The sequence below is a fragment of the Haliaeetus albicilla genome, chromosome 14 (genome assembly GCF_947461875.1).
Source record: "Haliaeetus albicilla chromosome 14, bHalAlb1.1, whole genome shotgun sequence".
NCBI lineage: Eukaryota > Metazoa > Chordata > Aves > Accipitriformes > Accipitridae > Haliaeetus > Haliaeetus albicilla.
In genome coordinates this window covers 14,972,699-14,996,323 of record NC_091496.1, presented here as the reverse complement: position 1 = coordinate 14,996,323, position 23,625 = coordinate 14,972,699, and the positions used below count along the sequence as shown (strand labels likewise).

At 37.9% G+C, this 23,625-nt stretch overlaps 1 protein-coding gene across 7 annotated transcripts in view; it reads left to right on the top strand.

The window, feature by feature from the left end:
• Window positions 1–23,625, top strand: part of SRPK2 (SRSF protein kinase 2) — a 152,460-nt gene that overhangs the window by 96,334 nt on the left and 32,501 nt on the right. For 6 of the 7 annotated variants that reach the window (XM_069801805.1, XM_069801806.1, XM_069801802.1 and 3 more), the window contains 5 exons: window positions 5,551–5,702; window positions 12,473–12,581; window positions 13,119–13,206; window positions 13,445–13,532; window positions 19,592–19,698. In XM_069801805.1, coding sequence (XP_069657906.1) covers window positions 5,551–5,702; window positions 12,473–12,581; window positions 13,119–13,206; window positions 13,445–13,532; window positions 19,592–19,698 — 544 coding nt within the window. Of the gene's footprint in view, window positions 1–5,550; window positions 5,703–12,472; window positions 12,582–13,118; window positions 13,207–13,444; window positions 13,533–19,591; window positions 19,699–23,625 lie in introns of those variants that run through there. The other variant, XM_069801808.1, reaches the window with a different exon arrangement.

Sequence of the window (23,625 nt, the reverse complement as noted above, 5' to 3'; positions counted from 1 at the left end):
TTTTGACTGAACTCTGCTGTAAATTTATTTTTGTCCATTTAAGAGAGAGTAATTAAAACATCCTGGCTAGTGTTTGTTAATTGTTTGTAATGCTTCTTTCAATACAATTACAAGGTTTGTCATTGTAGCCTGTGGAGATGGTCAGTTCTCTGCATACCTGCTGACAGAATAATGTCAGTCTAGAAGTGGTGTGTCATCTTCCTCTATTAATTAAGTGTTCATGCTTGGATGGTGATGAATAACATAGCAGTGGTAGACCACAGAGTACGAAGTGATTACTTCAGAAAGAAGTAAAAGAGGTTTACTGTATGCCTCTGCATGCATGTGTTACCTAATGCATGTCACTACATACAACATTTTAGGAAATAAGAGTAACAACTTGATATAATGCAGCTGTTGAATAGCTTGTTATGTTGTGATAGTTTTTGTCAATTATGTTTCTGAAAAGGAAATGGAGGTTAGCATACATATTTATTACTCACAGCTTTCTTAATGGCTGGATTTTTAATGCCAAAGATGTTTTAAAGTCCACTTTGAAGAAAAAATAATTCACATTTTAACAAACTATACTGGAAAAATGAAATATAAGTTGAATAAAGTATATATTCATGCCATACATTGCAGAGGAAGGTATTGTTGAAACATTCATCATAGCTTATCTTTCCAATTCAATAAAAGGACTACTAAGAAATAGCAAAACTGGAGTTCTCTCATTGACTGATGTCCTACCTAACACTGAAATTGTGTATTGGCAGAAGAGCAAGCATTGGTGATGCCAGGATGAGTTATTCAAGTTCTAGGCAGAATTTAAGCCGCCAAGTCAAGTGTTGAAGACTTGATCTTTATGTATGTCCCAGAAATGTAAAAGTGAACAAAACCAAAGAACAATGCTAAGAATCCCTTGCTAAGAATCCTAAACTGAAGCAATAAAAGGCAAAATAAGCCAATAACATAGAATTAGCAGACTGATGTAACTCAGCAGCATTTCTTTCCTTCACCCTTCTTCATGTACTAGTATTTGATTGCTTCAAAAGCTGCAGGCAAAGCTAAAAGGACAAATCAAAGATCTTCCTCAGTTTAAATCAGTGTTTTGTTATTTGCAGATAAAATCATAAATAACTCCAGAAGGAAATAAAGTAGTATCTTTCCTTCCTTCCTGATGTCCACAAAGGACAGTAAGAAAACACTCCTGAATACCAAATACAACTCGGATTGGAGATGGGAAAAAAATAACCCTTTTCAAAACAAAATCAAATATAGTAGCTTGAGAGAGACTCAGAAGCAGCTCTCTTCTCTTAATCTATTTCCCTAGGAATAAATTCACATACTGGCTTTTTTGAAATCTTGGGTTGTACACTTCCTCACTCTCTTGGAGGGAGATTCTTGGTTTTCCTTGATGTTTATTTCAAAAAGAGCGACAAAATGTGTGAAATTCAATGCCAGAAATGCTTTCAGTTCTCTTTAAAGTATTATCTTTATCATGTAAAGAAATACAGCAAGTAGTTGTGCCAATTTTGTCTTTTAAGATAACGACTACAGTGGGTTTTTGAACTTACGACCCTTGTATTGCCCTAGCCTACCCTAGGTTTTGCTATATTTGTACTGTCTTAACGTGACCAAAATAGTAACACGGAAACTTGTGGTCAGAACAAAGTAAAATGATGGTACCATCCAAAATAAGGAGTCCAATCACTGGTAGATGTGTCTGTGTTACCTGGCACACTGCTTTCAGATATATTGATGAAGTGCAGGCTGTTTTACTATGCTTTATTTTTCTTGCTCATCATTAGCATTATTAGTTTTTAAGTGTTCATAGTGGGATTGAGTGCACGCTCAGCAAGTTTGCCGACAACACCAAGCTGTGTGGTGTGGTCAACACACTGTGGGGAAGGGATGCCATCCAGAGGGACCCTGACAGGCTTGAAAGGTGGGCCCATGTGAACCTCATGAAGTTCAGCAAGGCCAAGCGCAAGGTCCTGCACATGGGTCAGGCCAATCCCAAGCACAAATACAGGCTGGGCAATCAGTGGATTGAGAACAGCCCTGCAGAGAAGGACTTGGGGCTGTTGGTTGACGAGAAGCTCAACATGACCCAGCAACGTGCCTTTGCAGCCCAGAAAGCCAACCGTATCCTGGGCTGCATCAAAAGAAGCATAACCAGCAGGTCAAGGGAGATGATTCTTCCCCCCTACTCCACTCTGGTGAGACCCCACCTGGAGTACTGCGTTCAGCTCTGGAGCCCCCAACATAAGAAGGACATGGACCTGTTGGAGTGAGTCCAGAGGAGGGCCAGGAAGATGATCAGAGGGCAGGAGCACCTCTCCTATGAAGACAGGCTGAGAGAGTTGAGGTTGTTCAGCCTGGAGAAGAGAAGGTTCCAGGGAGACCTTCTAGCAGCCTTCCAGTACTTAAAGGGGGCCTACAGGAAAGATGGGGAGGGACTTTTTACAAGGGCCTGTAGTGATAGGACAAGGGGTAATGGCTTTAAAGTGAAAGAGGGTAGATTTAGATTAGATGTAAGGAAGAAGTTCTTCACTGTGGGAGTGGTGAGGCACTAGCAGAGGTTGCCCAGAGAGGACGTGGATGCCCCATCCCTGGAAGTGTTCAAGGCCGGGTTGGATGGGGCTTTGAGCAACCTGGTCTAGTGGAAGGTGTCCCTGCCCATGGCAGGGGGGTTGGAACTAGATGACCTTTAAGGTCCCTTCCAATCCAAACCATTCTGTGATTTTTGATCTGTCTATCCAGAATGGTCTTGTGCCCAGCAGATGAGGTTACAAGGTTTGTAATGCAGATCCTTATACTATGATTTGTTTGATTAAAGCTTTCTGCCAACATCAGAGTGGGCATGGGGGCCGTCAGCTTGCTGACACTGTTACTGAAATCTGGAATAAAAGTCCTTAACAGCAATGAGAAGTTAAGAAGCAGGCACTCCTTTATTGCAGCGCTGGGCACACGGGGGATCGCTCCACCTATCGTGTGCACCTGTCTAGTCTATCTGTGCAGGTTAAATATACACCTTTTATACATATTCACTGAATTTCTGGAAAATGTTATACATAATCATTAACTTTCCGATAAATCATTAGGATATGTAAATGTCTCTTCATGCTGGTGCAGTGTAGGTCTCTGGTGGTCTTCTGTAGTCTTCCTCACTTGTCCACTTCTTGACCTCTCTTAGATGATTCTGCGCAGTACGATTCTCACCATCATCTATATTAGTTTACATAAAAATGCATACTATGTCTATTCTTAAATGTAACCTTTCTAATAACTGGTCCTTCAGTCACACCATCTTATTAATATTCTTATGTTAAAACAATCATTGGTTAATCTCACTTAACTCTACTGATTAGAATCCTTGATAATTAGATCGAGGTGGGAAGGGTAAGGGCTTTCCAAGCAGCAAACTGGTGTCCATAACAGTTTCCTTCATTTCCTAAAACAAAACACTACAAATCAACAAATCTTTGTCAAAGTTTCGGTGGTTAACTGATTTTAGACAATACTTGAATTCTTATGGTTACACATAGTACATTTTCTAAAGTTCCTAAGTTCCTATGACTACATTTCAAACTTAACACTCCCATACCTATGCTTCACAATTTTCTACTTCTTAATCAAACCAAACTCTTTTATGTGATTAAATTTTGATTTCTTTACCAGAATATTTGCAACAACACCAGGAAACCTGGCTGTTGGAGGGCCATTAATCTAATGTGTAGTAAGATTAACTGGTCAGAGAATGTGCTGTACCTTCCATTTGCTGTATCAATTTACTTTCCTTGCAGTGTACAATATAGAGACATCTGTTGAGAACAAAAGAGGAAAGATAAAGGCAAAAAAGCGCATAATTTATGTAAGTAGGAGCACAGGCAAATGTATTTAATGTTTATCCTACAAATGGATCCCTTCTCTCTCTTCCATTCTGTGCTAAGCTTTATGTGGTTAAAAATTACATAAATGTATTTATTTGGGTAGGTTTCTTATTGTAGCTTAAACCATTATTCCTTTTTAAATCTGACCATTTACTGAACGAATAGAAGAATGTTATTATCTGAAAGGAGTAACAGGCAGATAAATTTGGTATGCATGCAACTTCCAGTGATGTCCTTTAAAGCAAAGGCATAATAGCAGCTGCTGTGCAGGCAGTGCATGTTGCCAGTGGAATTTATTTCTGACCAACTGTGTACTCTTTGACTCCAAATGCTCTGTCTGTATTGAAGAATTGCAGTGTATAAAAAGAAAAAGTGTTGGGGGAATTATAAGGAGGAGGACTATATGAGTAGGATAAACATAAATACAGTTTTTACTCATGATCGAGGAAGTATTCGAATCTAAGTTTTAGGAGCTGAAAAACTAGTAAATTACAGATTTCTGTTTTCTTAATTGTATGAATGCCAAAATACTGTTAATATGGTGTTTTTCAGATGGCTTACATTTGAAGTAGATATAAATGCAAATTATAGCAGCTTTTGATGGCACAAATGCTTTAAGTTACTTTGCAAATGTATTTTGCAAGTATGTTATTTGGCAAACATATATATTTTTTTAATTTGTACGAAGTACGAATACAAATAATAACAGCATCAACCTGTTTGGAGAACGTTTTCTTAATTATTTGTCCAACAGGTGTGCCTCAACCCTGGATTTCATTTTTTATGTGTGTTGAAAATACTCAGAATTTTGAAATGTGAGTAATTTGTAGGTGTTCAGAAATACCAAGTATAGCCTTTCTCTGAATACGATATAAAACTTATTTCTGGGTTGTTTTGTTGTTGTTGGTTTTTTTGTTTGTTTGTTTTCTTTCCTAAACTGGAGATGCAAGACAGTCAGAAAAACATTTCTTGGTTGGTGGTGTTGGGTTTTGATTGTTTTGGGTGTATTTTTGTTTTGTTTTGGGTTGTTTGTCCCGGTCCCCGTCCCCGTCCCCCCCCCAATTAAAGCATGCTGTGTGTGTTCTGGGGGTGCATCATAGGCTACCTAGGAAGATTAATTTTTCTCTCTTACTTCCTGATAGCTGTTTTCAGTATTCTGTATACTGATACAGCTTTCCATAGTCTTGGCAGCAGCTAGAGATGAGAAGTGCATTAAGTCATCTGGTTTGGGTCAGTGTCACTAGAAGATTGTTTCTTGCTGTGTATTAATGAGATCTTTCTTCCTTTAACTAGCAGGCAGGAGCTTTTGAGTAACCTGATATTCTCTAAAAAATACTTGTTCTCAATCATGCTCAAGAAGATAGGTCTAACATCTCGTTTGCTCATTAGGAATCCTAAAAGCTTGTCTGTATCTGGTTATATTCTTTACATATCTTTTGCAAGCTGTTCCAGCGAGTAAGTCCAAATAGACTCGAGACCTGCTTTTGGTCTGGTTGGGTGCATCTCTGTCCATGCCTCCCTAGGGTCCCACAGGTGATATGAAAGATGACAGTGAGAACATAAGTGAGACAAGCTTCACTGGCATTTCCCAAGGCATTTTTTCCTCCCCTCTGAAGGGTTGGGTTACCCCTGTGAGGAATCTCTTTACTAAGTGTGCTCTCTCTTTCATTTCCAGGCCAGAGCCTCAACAGAAAGCTCCCTCTGCACCTCCGCCTCCACCCCCGCCCCCACCTCCGCCCCTGCCAGAGCCCACCCCGCCAGAGCCAGAGGAGGAGATTTTAGGGTCTGATGATGAGGAGCAAGAGGATCCTGCAGATTACTGTAAAGGTGTGTGCATTCAGCAGTGTCGATGAGGGTAAACTTTGTCATGCAAGTCTTAACACTGGTTCTATGGAGGTTTTTAAAGACCTGATCTTTAATTACAGTATTTGCTTATACAAGAACTACGAACAACTGCTCATTACAGGTCCAGATGCACAACTGTCTTCAGCTTTACTTTTTCACTTAGCTTATTTACACATTTTGCTATAAAATATGAATATTGCATCCTTGTTTTCTTCCTGATGTCCTAGTTGTAAGAATGGAGAAGAAACTTTTCTTGATTGATGTTAGTTGTAGGAGAAACAAAACTACCCACACCAAAATAAACAACCCCTGACACACTCCGAAAGGTTCTAAAATGCCTTGATGCCTTTAACAACATTAACTACATTTAGTTTTTAATCTAGATCTTTTTTTCCTGTTCTTCTCTCATCTGCACCAGCCCAAGAAGTTACATGCTGCTTTTTCGCATGTTGTCTTTTAGAGCCCTCAGCATTGTCTGAGGCTCTCTACATCTTCATTTTAGCTCTTGATTTCCTTAATATTTGTAGTTGCTTGTATTAATTTTTTAAGTAGCGTTAAATGCATAAAAACATGTGACTGCAGTACAACAGTGTCAATACTCAAGTTTGTTTTAATGTCACTGCTACAGTTGCAAGTCTGTTCCCATTAGGGTAAAATGTAGTGTTCTTATATGAAAAATCATAAATAACAGGTCTCTCAACTTTGGGTTATCTATCATAGTAGATTTCAAGGATATAAGGATATATGTACTTTAGGAAACATCAAAATTTTATCACTTCAGATTAATGTTTTTGAACAGCCAAAAAGCACTGAACACATTGACTATGCCTGATACTCTGTATTCCTCATGTCAAGAAACACTTTCTGTGTCAAATATGATGTCTTCTTAATCAGAAGTTTCTATGTAAGCCTGGAGATGTGCTATTTTAAGAATCCCCTCTCCCAGCCTGGAGCAAGTTGGTTTGTATTTTCATATTTAACAATTGAAAGTCACTATTTCATTTTGGTGTAAGAAGTTTTATTAATGTGATACTTCAAACGTTTAATTGGCTTACAGATACCAATAGTGAAAACCAAACAGTAAACTCAAACTAAATGTTGAAGTCTGCAACAGGGAAAAGAAAAACATATTGCTAAAGCATGCTTGTATTTTTTAAAAAATTATTTCTGTTCCAGCATTTTTGTTCCTTAAGATAACTCTTTTGGTGTCTGTAACATCTTCCATCAGTGAGTAAGGATTTGTTGTTTAAACATCTGTTTACTTATAAACATCTGTATTTCCTTGAGATTAAGTGTTTCAAGGCCCCCACTTAATTCTTCCCTGAAGGGCTGCATTTAATTTCAAACAATCCATTGTTGTCTGTGTTCCAGTATCTCTTGCAAAATGTCACCATCTGGAGAAGCTAGATCACAAAACAAACAAACAAAAATGGTCGAAAAATAAGTTTACCAGCCTCCTTATGAGTTACCTGTTTAACTAGAGTCTCTGTGACTATAGCAGGTCAGTAGTGAGATTTGTATGTTTTTAAAATGAACTACACGTTACACTAAGAATACTTGCAGCTTTCCTGAAAAATTAAAGGGAACTTAAAGGTTCTTCTGAATTCTTCTGGTCTTGAAGTTCTGAACTGATGGAAGTATATTAAAGATGGTTCAAGCTTTGGTTAATTTGGATGTCATAATCATTATTTGTTTCCGCGAGAACAGTGCTTTTGTTGCTCCAGTAGATGATTTACCCATTTTCTGACCATAATTTCCTGTAAGACTGATTGGTACGTTTCCTTCTTTTAGTCTGCTGGAGTTGAAGTGAAGGGAAGGTCACCATAAGAATCTGAACTGAATGGCCAGATTGGGATGATCTGGGGCCATACAGACTTTCTGTTTGTTTATTTTATATTCAGTATGGGGAATGAATAAGTTATTTGGGAAAGAATTCCAGGGATAGCTCTTAGAAACATTATTTCCATTTTTTTTGAGAGGTTTTTCATTAGTTTGAATACGTTTTTCTGGTTTGGGTAATCTTACCAGTATTTACAGAGTGGAAGATAAATATTTGGAAATTATCATTTATTACTGGATTGTCTCTCTTCTTCCTAATTTTATATGCAAAATGGCAATCTCCCAGGATTCTTGAGTGAGGCACAGAGCATACTTCATCTATTCCCCACCCCAATCTGAAGTTTCACAGGAAGACAATTTTTATGAGGGTGTATATAATTAATTTTTTAAATGAGTTCAACTTTTCACCTGTTAACTGTACTTCCCATTGCCAGGGTATTTTTGTTACTGATTTTTTTTTTTTTTTTTTAAGGATATGTTACTATATTTCTGGGCTCACGTCTTAGCCACATTACATGGTGGTTACTAATAGTATTTTTAATCAGGAAATTGCATTAGTTTGAAGTAGCACCTGATGTGAAAGAGACAACTAACAGCCATAGGTGTAAAGCAGACTAACCTCTCTTCCCCAGGGGCTTTCTCCAGGGCCTGTTTAAATCTGTGAAATGACTTCTGTTGGTATCCCTGAATTTACATTAAATGCTTTTCAAATCTTTAAGGAATGGAAATATCAAAAGTCCAACTATGTGTTTTTTCAAGGGGTACTTAGACACTGAAGCTAGTTTTTCTAAATTTCTGAAAAGCCTTGAAACACTTGGAGACTTTTTTCAAGAGCCTGTTGTGTCATGGATGTAATTGGAATTCTTTGCTTCTCTGATCATTTGCTTTGTCCCCTGGAGATGTCTCCCATTCATCCAGTTCACAAAGGGAATAATTCCCTATACAAGCATAGAACTAGCCAGCTACAATTACCAATACATTCAGGAGACATTTAGGAATAATGATCTCATTTTTCTGACCCTCTTTCTTGAGTGCATGTAGCTAGCTAGCTATCTGTGAGAGACACTTTTTTTTCTTTGTGCTGCAGTGAATAGCACAACAATTTTTTTTTGTTATTACATTATCAGCAGTGCCACTTATACATTGTGTATTTTCAAAGACCAATATTGTTTTTCCAAAAGTACATCATTATTCTCAACCCGTTAATTTTGCATAGATGCTTTCTTGTTACTACTGTATAGAAATATTTTCTGTATCATGAAGAACTTAAGTAATTACATTCATCATAGGATGACACAAGTTTTTAAAATGCATTTAACTAAGCATGTTGTTACCTGGTTGTCCACAACCTGTAAATGGGTATGTTGCTGACACGAATAATCAGGGAGTAACATGTACAGGAACGGTAATCGATTATTTCCAAAACTGCTCCTGTTATGGCTTAGGACAGTAGAAAGTATCTTGTGAAGTATATATACTCAGAGAATATGCTACCACTATTGGTATCTGTAGCATATGCTGGTGTATTGCTATAATTAGTTAATGACAGTGCTGTAGGGACCAAAATAACGCGGCTTTTACGTATATAGTATTGTTATTCTTGCAATATGTAGATTTTACTAAAACAACTTACCAACCCCCAGTTTATTAACTTGACTTCAGTGTCTTTGACTGACTTCCTGTGTTGGGTGTTCTCTCTCCTGTCTGTGATGGGAAGAAACTATCCCAAGTTGTTGATTATTTTTGACCCTTTGGACCCTTTGAAGCAGAAGTGTGCCAAAAGCTATCTGCAGAGAGGCAGACTTACAAGGCACTTGTTTACCTGAACTATTCTTAGAAACATGTTTATCTGTATTTAAATTCTTCATCACTGAGTGTTATGCTGTTAACATGTTAAAAAAGCAAATATTTTGTTTAGTGCAAAAAAAATTACTTCTGGACATTGTTTTATATATCTGAAGGCTCACTAACACCCCTCTGGCAGTACAAAAAGCTGCATAAATTGTGAGTGTTTCTATATACATCTGAAGCCATATAACTGTTAAGGAATGATTTAATAGGACTAGATATTTAGGGAAGTTGTAAAACATTTTATGTAAGGTATGTTTTATGTAATTCTTGCTGTCAGGTCAGCAGACTTGATTCACTTCACAAATGCAAACTCTTTCAGTAATGGAGAGGTAGAATTGCTGTATGTTCTTTTAATCGTCCACCCACATCCATCACTTCATCATCCTGGATAGAGTTTTGTGGAAAGAACTGACCAAAGAGTAATAACTTTATTTTTTAAACCAGTCAATAGCTGTCTTAAAGTAAGATAATATTTATTCAGATTTTAAAATATTTTCATCAGCTGTTACTGCAAGGATGATTAAATAGACAATCGAATTAAAGTTTAGTTTTGTTTTTAATGTTTCTATCAGTATGGATTTGTATGTGTTCGTTTATTCAGCAAAATTTATATAATAATGAAGCTTCAATAGACTTGGGCTTCATTTGTAGCTGATACTGTTTCTTTTTGCAAATGAAGTGGACAGCATAATAGTCAACACTTAGTAGGTCTGTGTCCCCCATCCTTTTCTGGAGTGTAAATCTAGTCCGGTGTTCCAAAAGTTAATTCTTTTTCGTTGGAAAGTAAGAAGTTCCCGCTTGGCAGAGCTGTGCATTCTTACTGAGGTTGACACAGTTCTGCAGTGGAAATGAAGGTAGCTTTTTAGGTTGCTAGGTGAGTTGTCCTGGCAGCTTTTCACGAACATTTTCTCCCCAGTGATGGAGGGGAGGGTAGGTCTTCCCCCAAGGGGGAGTCCTGGGACTTAGTCCTAGTATGGGTCCATATGTCTTGGTCCTCCTGCAATGCCCTGTTACTGCACCTGAACTAGGGCCTTTGTTTTCCTTTGCCCTTTTTTAACTGAAAATGTTGGTGTCTGTATACCTAAAGTTGTGAAGTGCAATGCCGTGTGTGATAGTAAGTATATAATTCTCACGGGTTAAAAGTTTAAAGGTTGTTCTCATATCTGGGTCTTCATAGATTTGTGCAAAATTTTAATGGAAAAGACGAAACTTCAACACCTTACTGCTAGGCTGGGAGAGCTGAGACTGCGCTCTGTGTGTCTGTCCGTGCTACCTATGCACATCAGACTCATTTCTGTGCTTGTGAACATGCTTGACCCTCTGCGGTGGTATAAACTGCCAGGCAGGTGGGCAGGGAGGTGCGTGAAGTCAGTGCTGTATATAGCCGAGACTTGCTCTGCCCATCCGAAGCTGTTTGTTGCTGTCGCTTGGTTCAGACCGGCCCCTGCCGAGACGGGTACTTGTGAGTGCTGCTTCCCTGATGCTCTAGCCTGAGCTGTTGGAGTCTCTGCCAGCAGTATGACGTGCGGGAGCCTGGGCAGCTGCAGCCCTGTCGGATGGGTCAGCTTTTGGTTGAGGCTGTGAGCAAACCACCGACTGTCTGCTAAGTTTGAAGTTACGCCTCACAATACAAATACCAAAACTGTGCGTGTTTTAGAGTTTCAGTTTAGACATACCAACATCTAAAGCAATACATTATTTAGGCTTTTTCATTCTGTTGAATATATAATCTTTATAGTGCTATTGTACAGTTGCGTTAAATTTATTAATCTGCTCTGGAAGCTGTTGAGAAAAATTCACAAACTCTTGAACTTCTTGTAAGGCAAATGATGTTATTGGCAAAGAAAGGATATAAATATATCCAGATTTGATATCGCTGTTCCACAGATAAAAAGGAGGTAAGAGAGAAGTCCCTGTTTTAAATCCAAGGAATTAAGCGATAAGTTCAACGTTGTTGTCTTACCTGGGCACCAGTTCTAACAAGATTTTCACAGGATTTCAAAACAAATATAGCAACTTGGAGAAAGTAGTCTGAGGTTTTCCTAATTTTAAGTGGAATAGTCAGTAACTGACGATCCTGCCAAAGGACAGTTGGGCATGACATCGTGAAGGACCAGAAAGAGCCGAAGAATTGATTCCTTGACAGCTGCTCTGAGTCTGATGCTGGTGATGTCCTAGAGGGTTGCATGGTGCAGCTGCATTATTTTTTTGCAATTTAGGCAATCCAGTTAGCGGATGTTATTCTTAGTGTGTTAAGGTCTGAATAATAATCTTGTGTGATCACTGTCTTCCCTGTCTTTGACTGGGAGGAAGAATGCCTCTTTAAATATGAAGGAAATAAAAAGCTTCATTACACCTCTTCACACTGCCTAGAAAGCTGAGCTCCAGCCTGCTTTGTCCTCTTCACCTTTCTGCCTAAAGGGGCTTTTGAGGAGCTGTGTAGTGGTGTAAGTTAGGACTGCAGACTTTGGTAATTAAAAAGCAGTTCAGGCAAAGCCCGTAGCTGCCTGCTCTCTCTTCTTCCTCGCTGTAAAAACCTCAGACATAAGAAAAATGCATTGCTGCTGTGGGTCAGGAGCCAAGCAGAAGAGCATCAATAAAGTCTGCGTTGTTCTTAACATTTTCTCAGGAAGTATTTTATTGCTGCCTTTATTAGTAGAAAGCAAATGGGGATTAAAACAGTCACTGTTTCTGCAATCATGCAAAATATCTTGACTGGAGAAGCTTCAAATATGATAAAGAAATAATGTAGATCTTTTCTGTACTCTGCGAAGTGGAAGATAAGCCTAGAGAAATAGAGAACAGATGGTAATATTACCACAAATAAAAGCCATAAGAGAGAAGGGTAAATAAACTCTACAGTAGTTACAGGACATGAGTTTTTTCCCTCCAGGCCTAGTAAGGCAGATTTTTTAACATTAGATTAAAATTTTCTTTAGATTTCCTATTTATAGTACAGGACAATTTGAAGAGGAAAATTTATACTACAAGAATTACTTTAAAACGTGGGAATTATTGTTTGTTTTCTGAATATTTTTTCTTTACTCGTTTTTTCATGAAAGGAGGCTATCATCCAGTGAAAATTGGTGATCTTTTCAATGGCCGGTATCATGTTATTAGAAAGTTAGGATGGGGACACTTCTCTACAGTCTGGCTATGCTGGGATATGCAGTAAGAAAACTATTTCTTTCCATTCACTTTTTTCTTAATATGTTACTTAATTTTGGTTGCAGTAACTTTAATTTTACATGCATGATAAAGTTAAGTAAAAGTTTGCTATCTTTTTATGCAGAAAGATGTCTGCAGTCTTATTTTGCTCTTGGTTAAGGGTGTAGTTTATAAAAGTTCTCAGAAATAAGTATAATTCTGTTTTCTTTGACAAATTAGCTTTGGTTATATTGAATTTGCATGTTGTCTTGAACATGCAAGAGTAAGCTAATGTTTTTATTTCTGTTGTATCTTTAATGAAAAAAATACAATTATACCTTGACTGAATGATAAAACTTGTAACCAAATTTCGCTTTAAAAAACATTAGCATCAAGGGGACAAAATATTCAATAAATCAGACTGTTAACAGAGTATTGTTAAAAGTTGTTTTTAAGTGTAATTTCAGTGTTTCCTGTCAGAATACATTAGGTATAGTCTATTTAAAATTTCCCAACCTTCAGCTCAGAGCATGTGTTGAAAATGTTTTTGTTCTTTTCAAGGGGGAAAAGGTTTGTTGCAATGAAAGTTGTAAAAAGTGCCCAGCATTATACAGAGACAGCCTTGGATGAAATAAAGTTGCTCAAATGTGTAAGTATCACTCATGTAATACAGTTCTCAATACCAAAAATAATAGTAATAGTTTTTAAAATGTAGCAGAATATTGTTTTTTAATTTTTTTTGCATAGATTTTTTTTCTAAATAGCTGGCTTATTATGTGTTACCATGATTTCTGAAGCTCTGAAATATTAACCTAGTGGAAAGCTAACTAATTTGTATTTTAAAGTGAATTTTTTGCTAAAATGTCAGTGTTTACATCTTGGTTTAGGTTCGTGAAAGTGACCCTAATGATCCTAACAAGGATATGGTTGTACAGCTAATTGATGACTTCAAAATTTCTGGAATGAATGGAATTCGTATCCTTTTGAAAACATGGCATCTTCGTTTAAAATGATCTACTGAGATAAGTAAGGATTTAGTTCTGGCTTTTTATGTTTAGTCTTACTTTGAATATGTAACGTAGAAACACCAAAATGTAGATACAAAGGGTAGACCAGTGTGTAATGCACTTATTGGAGTGAAAGTAGCTTAGCTTTTCTAAATACAACGCAAAATAAAAAAAATTCCCATGAATCCTGTTAAGATCTGCTAGAACTAGATATAGTTAATTCACTTAAAAACTGGAGTTCCACCGAAAAGATTTGTAATCACTGAGGCTTATAGGAAATATGTTTTGCTCTAGATGAATAAAGAGAAAAAAGGTGTCAGTGTCATGAAGAAGCTGGTTTCTGTTTTCATGTGTGAAGTGTGAGGGCATGGAGATTCTTCTCTTGTTTATGTGGTCCTCTTTTGGCCAGGTGTTAATCTTTTTGGCAAAGGTTTTAAAAAGCTTTACCTTCAAATGCTTCCTTTAAGAAAAAAAAAAAAAAGGAAAAAAAAAAAAGATGAGAGAGACAGTAAAATATGACTGAATATTGTTCTTGGGGAAAATTTTGGGTCTATGAATATATTTGATTTTAGAGTTGAGCTAGAGTGAGTTATCCATGCTAATTATATTAGATATTTTAGCAGCTTATTATATTATTGTGCTTTCGTTTATTGTTATAGCTGGTATTTATGTGTATGCTTGTTGTGTCTTGGAGCCCTAATAACAGACCTTATTGTTCATGGTGTTGTACTACCAGACAGAGACAGTTCCTGCTCTGGAGAGCTTAACACTAAGTTCATTTTGGTGATATGCCTTCAGTTTTTAGCAGATCAGGTTAAGATGCTCTTCACCAACTCTCATCCTCTAGGAGAGGAATCTAGGAGGTGACTGTCAGTAAATCTGAATGCCCACTAGAAAGCGTCCTTTCAGGGAGAAGTGTGCAAGCAGTTGTCATCCCATCCATCTGTCTCTTGACATTAGTTATGAAGCCTTTGGGTTTGTGGTAAGTGAGAATGAGAGTGCAGGGACAAGTATTCTCAGTTACAGAAAGGTGTCTTAACTGCTTTCCCTTTGTCCCATTTTGATTTGTTTCCTGGTTGCTTCAGTGGTCAGCTACCATGGTAGAAAGCTGCTTAAATGTAGGTGAAGTTAGTGTAGTCTGCTTTTTTCCTAGGTTTTATAATCAAATTAAAATGAATTAAAATAAAAATACAGTTGCCAGTAGTAATTTCAACATGAATATAAGTGGTTTGTGATCAAGGAAGTTGCATAACACAGTGAGGCAAAGAACCCTGGTTAGTGTTTCTTGGTGCTGCTATTATGCTACAAAAAATACGTTTTAATTTGAGATGCTTATTAAGATGTATTTTATAAATACCTCTATCGTCTAACTATGTTCACAAAAAAATAATGCGACCAAAGCACTTCAGGTCTTCAGCTGACAGCTGTACAATTGAAGAATAATTAAAGTTATTTTTAGAAATCAGAAATTTTGACTTACTGTTTTCACTGTAAAACACTAATATGAAATGGGGAATAAGAAAATGCATTCGTAGCTATACATAGAAATAATTCTTATCAGCTTAACAGAGCAGCTTCCCAATAACGTTCTTAAATTATTGCTAAGATTCACATGTATGTATACATCTGTATTAAAGGTGAGAGCCATTTCTAAGTGTGAAGAGTAAATTTTGTTAGTGATAATATTTTGAAAGCATATCCAAACTTTATGTTCTTGAAATATAGCACTTAAGTTGACAAAGCCAAAAGAGACCATGTACTAGGGAAAAATAAGGGTTCAGATAGCTTTGCGTTAGCAGGTGAAAACTGGACAGCTGATACTGATTTATTCTGTTTTGGTTTTACCCTCATGTTGAAAACTCTGGCAGTACAGAAGTTGTTTTATGTGGAAGGCAAATGTTCCTGCCTTACTGAGAAGTATGTTTTTCAGAAAGGTACAGTGGACAAGATGGGCTAATGCTGGACTAAAATTTAAGTTACAGCTGGAAGTCTGTCAGTCCTAACCACCAGTGAAAATATGATATCAAGTATCTTATACTTTGAGTTTTCTTGTGAACAGCTTATGCATCCTGAGTTGCATTGCTTATTTGAGCAGCAGTTGGTTGCATTGATTATTTGATAACTCCTTTTTGTCTTCTAGGGAAAGTAATCTTTGGTGCAGGTTCTTTTGGGAGGGAGCAGGTAACTGATTTTAACGTTTTGCTGCTACTTGTTTCAGTTTTAAAAATGCTATATTAGTGCTATGTTAGTGTTACCGAGTTGAACAGGTTGAGAGAAATACAGTAATTTGAGAGTTTTTCCATGCTCTGCTGTTTCCAGCTTCCTTTGAGCAAATCACTAAATATCTGTTCCTTGACTGTAAATTAAAACAACATACGCTTCATAGAGGCTTGATTATTCGTTACAGAATACATTGAAAAGTTAAAGCAAGACAGAAGAGAAGTGAGTGAATCCTTTGGATGGCTAATATCACAAAATGTTGTGGAGCTTCCAAACAGGGAAACTTGTTAAAAACCGTGTAGCACAGAGCTGGGAACGTGCAGAGCCATTGGCCTGCACTGTGTCTGTAAAAACAGTCATCTTTCTCCTAGGAGCTGTAATAAGTGTTTATATACAGAGGAGTTCTAATAATGTGTATTATGTTACACTAGACTGGTAATTTTTTAACTACTTTTACATTTTAAAAAGATTGACATTAGAATTTTTTCCAGGAGATAACAATTCTTGAACTTGGGCATGTTGGTGTTTTCAGTAAGTGTAAATTATTATGTTTGTCTGCACTGGATATTTATTAGAGCCTTAATAAATGGCACTTTATTTCAGTGTAGCATTTTTTTAATAAAAGAGTCAGTTAATTACATAATGAAACAAGTGCTTGGAGAGACAAGTGAAAAAATAAAGAAGGAAACATTCCTGACACAATCAGACATTATAATAATTGTAATAAATTGTTCTCCAGAGAATATACAGCATTAATTAAATGCCATAGAGCCTAAACGCTGCCAATCCAGCAGCCAAACTGTGACATATCCAGAAGTGTTCTGTGTTGGTACCAGAGCCTTATTTCATTTAGCTTAACTAGTCTTTAACCCTCATCAGATTTCTAAATGCTCCTGTAATGTGTGTTTGTAGATAGATAGATAGATAGTTACAGGTAGGATTTTAGTGAAGAAAGAACAGTTTTAAGTACTTAAGCCTGTCAGCTGATTAATGTTATGTCTGCTGTCACTTCTGCTGCTCTGCTCAGTTTCCCCCATTCAGACATTCCCCAAAGTGCTTCGAAGACTATTTCATAAAAGGCATGTATGTTGGGTGGGCTTCAGGTTTATTTTTGCTGGAGGACTTTTTGGACATACCCTTCTGTCAGGATGCTAGTGCTGTAGGAAGATCCTGGGGCTTGCAAGGCTGGTTTCTTAAAAGTTAATGCACAGCTTTTCCCAGACTCTTTGTTGTGGGCAGTCTTGCCTACAGTTAATGTTTTTCAGGTCAGGATAGTAAATGAGGTAACAGTCACATTTTTGCATACCTGCTCCAAACACTGAGCCTCCTCTGTGTCTTCTCCCCATCCCAGTTGCCTCCCCAGTACTGAGCATGCCTTGAGTTTGTCAGAGTCCTCCCAGCAAAACGTTGTAATCTTTTTTTTCAGGTAGGCTTCACTTCTCTTTCTTACGGCCCTCCCTCTCCTTGTCTGCCTCTGCCATTCCTCCTTGGATCTTCCTTCTCAGTGCCCTCCCCTTGCCTCTCAGCTATTCACCCCTTTCTCTTCTGGTTACTGGGAAGGCTTAGCACTTCTGTAAGTGCAAGGAATGGCAGGAATGTGCATTGGAGAGTCTGCAGCAGCAGCGGTCTGAAGGACTGTGGGCGGGTGCCCTAAATTTCGTTTCTGAATGCTGCAGTGTCTTGCCTTTCTGAAATCTCTGTTGCTGTAGCATTGCAACTTCACTGCGTGGGCTAAGTTAATGGGCCCTGCAGAGCTAATGTGCTCTGCTCATCCTTTTTGATGGCTGTGTGCTTTACTAGTGACTAGTAACCAGGACTGTTTCTTCTTCTGAATGGAACAGAGTTTTATAATATTCTGAGTAGATTGATACAGTTGGGAAATGACTATTCACTGTCTCCTCTAATACAGGAATTAAGGAACATGAAGTGAGATGAACAAGTAGTAGCAATGAAAATGTTACAAAATGTCACAATATGCTTTGACCAGCCTTGAGACCTTTTGGCTTTGACCAGCCTTGAGACCTTTTGGCTTTGACCAGCCTTGAGACCTTTTGGCTTTGACCAGCCTTGAGACCTTTTGGCTTTGACCAGCCTTGAGACCTTTTGGCTTTGACCAGCCTTGAGACCTTTTGGCTTTGACCAGCCTTGAGACCTTTTGGCTTTGACCAGCCTTGAGACCTTTTGGCTTTGACCAGCCTTGAGACCTTTTGGCTTTGACCAGCCTTGAGACCTTTTGGCTTTGACCAGCCTTGAGACCTTTTGGCTTTGACCAGCCTTGAGACCTTTTGGCTTTGACCAGCCTTGAGACCTTTTGGCTTTGACCAGCCTTGAGACCTTTTGGCTTTGACCAGCCTTGAGACCTTTTGGCTTTGACCAGCCTTGAGACCTTTTGGCTTTGACCAGCCTTGAGACCTTTTGGCTTTGACCAGCCTTGAGACCTTTTGGCTTTGACCAGCCTTGAGACCTTTTGGCTTTGGTCTAACTCCTCCAGCATAGGTGATGTAGATTTTAAAACTTCAGTTAGCTTTATGCATATATGTAGGTACTGGAGAAGAATGTAAATGACAGACTGATAGACAAGGTAAGTCTCATTTTGACACAAGTTAAGATGGGTTACTCTAAGGTCATTGCCAAGACTCTAGTTAAAAGAACTTGGAGAAGTTAGGTAAGATTTCTCCCCCAACAGTGCAGTTCCCTACGATTGGTCTCTGAGATACAGTCTAATTTAATCCGTTGAGATTTTCTTTCAGTATCCGTCAGTTAATACATTTTCTGTTATTTGTATTACATTAAACTTTGCAAGGTTATTGTATCACATAGTTAAGGTTTTAACATTCTTTCCAATTTCCAGGGTCATTAAGGTCATTCCCAGGTCATGTCTGAGGATTAACTCAGTATAGTCAAATTGTATAATTTCTTATTAGAATGTTGTGGCTGATAAAACTTAAAATTAGCTTGAATATCTGAATATTTTCTCAATAGAAAGGTAACCTACCCAGGTGTATTAAGTGTAGAATCTCTAATTTAGGAAGCCCTTGAACCACAAATCACTGGAAGTTCTACATCTTGTTTTTTCCTAATACTCCTCCCTGATCATCTACTGTTGGCCTCTGTTGGTGGCCAATAGTAGATGCTGGGTCAAATTAAACTTTTTGGCATTGTGTTTCATGCATGTTCCTTCCAAGTTCCACATTTTCTTTGTTCCTGAGTTCTTTGGTGATTGCCATTATTCTCTGCAGTTAAAACTGTAGGTGGTAAGAGATCCATTCTCTTACTACTTTAGTCTTTGTTGTCAAGTGATTCTTAATTGAGCCTAATCAAAAAGATGTTTAGTATGGTTCTCTTTCTAAAACACTGTTTCTGCAGGCTCTTGTTAAAACCTTCTATTCATATAATTTAAAATTTATTAAAAACTAGAGATAATAAGTCAAATCAGTACTTTTAACTGTTTCAAAGAAAACAAAAATTAATTAGGTTTTTTGTCTGTTTGGTTGGTTGTTTTTTTTTTTTACAAATACCTATTTCATTGTTCACCCTAATGCTATTGTTAACATGTAGAAATAACTGACAAGATTTGCATAATTAACATGTTTTATTTTAAGTTGTTCTGTGTTTGGGCACTGTTCTTGTATATGTTTATATATAATTGAAATGTAGTACCAAAGCATATACCACATTCTGCTCATTTTAGGGGGAACTGTTTTTCCTCTAAACAGGATGATGATTGCTTTAGCCAGTATGCAAACAAACATTTGTGTTGATCTCATCAACAAGTTTATTTGGAAATTATCCTTAATTAAATCCCAGATGTCTGTATGGTCTTCGAAGTACTTGGACATCATCTCCTAAAATGGATTATCAAGTCCAATTATCAAGGCCTTCCCATTCGTTGTGTAAAAAGTATAATTCGACAGGTAAGATTTTTTAATGTTTTAATAAGGTTTTTCCACCATTGTTAACAGTTTGAAAATTAGAATGATGATATTTCAACTGAACTCTTACTAATGAATATCTAAGACAATGTTATTGGTAATTCCAGGGGGGTTTGCAAAAGCTTCTTTCTGGATAGCCTGCATTTCTGCATGCTGGGGTGGGGGTGGCGGGGTTGTGTTGTGTGTGGGTTTTTTGGTTGTTTTTGGTTTTTGTTTTGTTTTGGTGTTTGTTTTTTTTTAAATCACTGGTTTGCCCTGATAAGGGAGTTTCCTGAGCTGCTTTAGAAAATAAAAAGTTGAAGCAATGAGTCTTTTTCATAGATGTAAGGATATTAATATTCAGTTGCAGTTTTGGTTGACATGTCATGCTTCTTAATATAAGATCTTCTGGAAGATAAAACATCAGCACAGCAGAACAGTGGGAATAATAATAATAATTATTATTATTGTCCTGGTTTCATCTGGGATGGAGTAAATTTTCATTCTAGGAGCTGGTATAGTGTTATATTTTGGATTTGGTATGAGAAGAATGTTGATGACACACTGATGTTTTCAGTTGTTGCTAAGTAGTGTTTAGACTAAGTCAAGGATTTTTCAGCTTCTTATGCCCAGCCAGCAAGAAGGCTGGAGGGGCACAAGAAGTTGGGAGGGGACACAGCCAGGACAGCTGATCCAAACTGGCCAAAAGGGTATTCCATACCGTGTGATGTCATGCCCAGTGTATGAACTGGGGGGAGTTGGCCTGGGGGTATGGATTGCTGCTCGGGAACTAACTGGGCATCAGTCAGCGAGTGATGAGCAATTGCATAGTGCATCACTTGTTCTGTATATTCCAATTCTTTTATTATTTTTATAATCATGATTATTTTCTTCCTTTCCGTTCTATTAAACTGTTCTTATCTCAACCCACGAGTTGTACTTTTTTTCCTGATTCTCTCCCTCATCCCACTGGGTGGGGGGGAAGCGAGTGAGTGGCTGCATGGTGCTTAGTTGCTGGCTGGGGTTGAACCAAGACAAAACTGAACAAAAATTGTATCTCTCTGAAAAGTAGGTTCTAAAGGAAAAAACTGTTCTTTGAAAAATTATTGTCTATCTGTATTAAAGTTTTTGTAAAGTCAGAGGGTTAACTAGATGAAACAGTTGAACGTTTCACTGGGACATGTTCTTTCAAAATATGTTCTTTTGCTATACTATGAAAAACAAATTGCTGGGAGGTGATCTTAAGGAGAAATAGTGTCTCAGCAAGGAAAAATCGTCTCTCTCTTTCTCTGTGATTTTGTATATACTATGAATCTATGTGCAGTTAATACCTACAAATGACACATGAAGTATTTTGGCACTTACATAACTTGTATTGCCTTTCATCAACATTACCTGTATTTTATTAAGTGATCTGTTAAAGTAGTTACTTTCTTTGTAATTATTATTGTATGTCAACTGGTGAATATCAACCTATCAGCTCTTTAATCAGAATTAGCTAAATAACCTGATCAATGCAGTTGTTAGTACACAGTTGAAATTTTAGGTCCATGAATTTCTATACAACTAAGTGGGTCAGATACTAGAAATAAGGAGCTGTAGTAATGCAGTGCTCCAGCTGAACTGAGCTGTCTGCTAAGAAAAGGGAATATGTGTGTTTGTGGTATATGTGCATGTAAATACCCACTGTTTTCAGTAAACATTCTTTTTTGTTGTTGTTTGGAACATTTTCACTTTGGTTGCACCATTGTCCTGGAGTTTGGCCAAAACCTGAGAAATTACTATGTAATTTCTTGATACACTGGGTTTAGCAGCAAAGCCAGGTTTAGGAGCTCCCTGCTGCAGTTTACTCTTACCTCAGTTACAGTGCCTGTTTGTAGAAACGGGCTGTAAGCCAGACCACTGAATGGATCCAAGCTGAAAACAACCCTGTTTTGGAAGGAAGGTGAGAACTTCTGAACCCATCTTCACAGCATCTTTACCAACAGGCTCCTGTAACCTAGCAGAGGAGGATTTTCAGGTGGGATCTTCAGGGATGACCACAACCCAGTGAGAACTGGGGTCAGCAAGGACAGGAGCCTGAGGGACAGAATTATGGGGGAGGCTCTCAGTGCTTTCTCTGATCGTCATGACTGGGGGACCTGACTCAAGTGGCATATATAAATGCATACAGCATGGGGAACAGAGGACAAGGATTAGAAATCCATATGTGGTCGCAGAGCTATGACCTCATTGTGAGCACAAAGGTGTGGTGTGATAGCTTAGATCCCTGGAGAGCAGCAGTAGCCTGATAAAGGCACTTAGGGTGGCCAGGGAAGAGAAGTTGAGCTTAAATATTTGAATCTTTGCCGTAGAATGGGTCAGGGTGAGAGGGAAGACCAACAAGGGTGACATCATGGTATGTATCTGCTACAGGCTGCCAATTTCAGAAGTAGATGAGAAGCACCTTCTTTAGAAAGCTGGAATAATCTGGTTCTTACGGAGCCTTTTAACCACCTTACTACCTGCTCTGGTGGGGCACATGCAGTCAAGGAAATTTCTGGAGTGTGTTGAGGACAGTTTCTCACCATGGGGTGAGCTGTGTCTCAGCAAGGAGACAAGTTGGAGATGCACCTTGCTGGACTGGTTATGAATAAGTAAGAACTAGTTGAAAATATAGAGACTGATGGCAGGCTTGGCATGGGAGGTCCTGGTAGACAAGCTGAATGTGAGTCAGTGGTGGGCTCCTGTGATAATGAAAGCTAACTGTGTAGTAGGCCACATTAGCAAGAGTGTAGGCAGCAGAATGAGGGCTCTGTTTTAGTACCAGGACACTCTACAGTTTTGGGCTCCAAGTGCAAGACATTGGCTTACTGAACTGAGTCCAGTGAAAGGCCACGAAGAGTGTTGGGGAGCTGCAGCATATGATGTATGAGAGGTCTTGGAAGAACTGGTTTGTTCAATTTTAAGAAGAAAAGGCTAATAAAGGAGGAAACTTTTGATCCCTTCAGGACAGATACAGAAAATGGAGCCAGACTTCTCTTGTCAATACACAGAGATAGGACAAGAAGCAGAGTTACAAAAAGAGACATTCTAGTTACATATTAGGAAGAAATTCTTTGTAATGAGGGTGGTCAGGCACCGGAACAGTTTATCTACAGTGTTACACAGTGTTATGCAGTCTGCATCTTAGGAAATAGTCAGAAATGAACTGGATAAAGGCTCTGAGCAGGCTGGTCTGATTTTGAGGCAAGATACAACTTTGAAGCCGGTGTGACTTAGGCGGGGAAGGTTTGCATCACACAATCTTCCAACCTAAATTACTCTTTGCATGTAAGCAAAGGTAAAAATTCCAAGTAATTCAAACACTTGATACCTGAAAAAAGAGGAATGGGTTAATCCTGAAAGATTAAAAAGGTTTAATTTTTGTGAGGTTGGAATGAACTGTTTGGACTAGGGAGAGTGGCATTGACTGTTAAGACTTCCAGGTTGTTCATCTCATTAAAGATAACGCAGATCCTTATTCTTTTTTCTACTCAGACAAAACTTGTGCTACACGTGCTCCAAAAACTTATTTATAAAACTTGAATATGAAACAATTCAATTATTGCACTGGTGTTACTATACAGCAAACCATTTTGTTTCAGAAAGTACTAAATTCCATGCTACAATTGAAAAGGAATTTTTAATGCTATGATTTGGACTATTATTTCCATTTTTGAGTACTTTTGGACATTGGGACAAAACTAGGTTTATTTTAAAATGCAGCTGAGAGTTGAGCTTCTTAATAAGAAATTTCAGTTCAGTTTCAAGCAGGTTTTTTCTCCTGGGGTAGAGTTAGATGAACTGTCATGCAAGAGAAGACCTTGCAGAATTGAAAAAAAGGCCAGTTGCTGTAGTTCCTTTTTTGCAGTGGAGATAATTCAAACTGTCCCATTTATTTACTTTTGG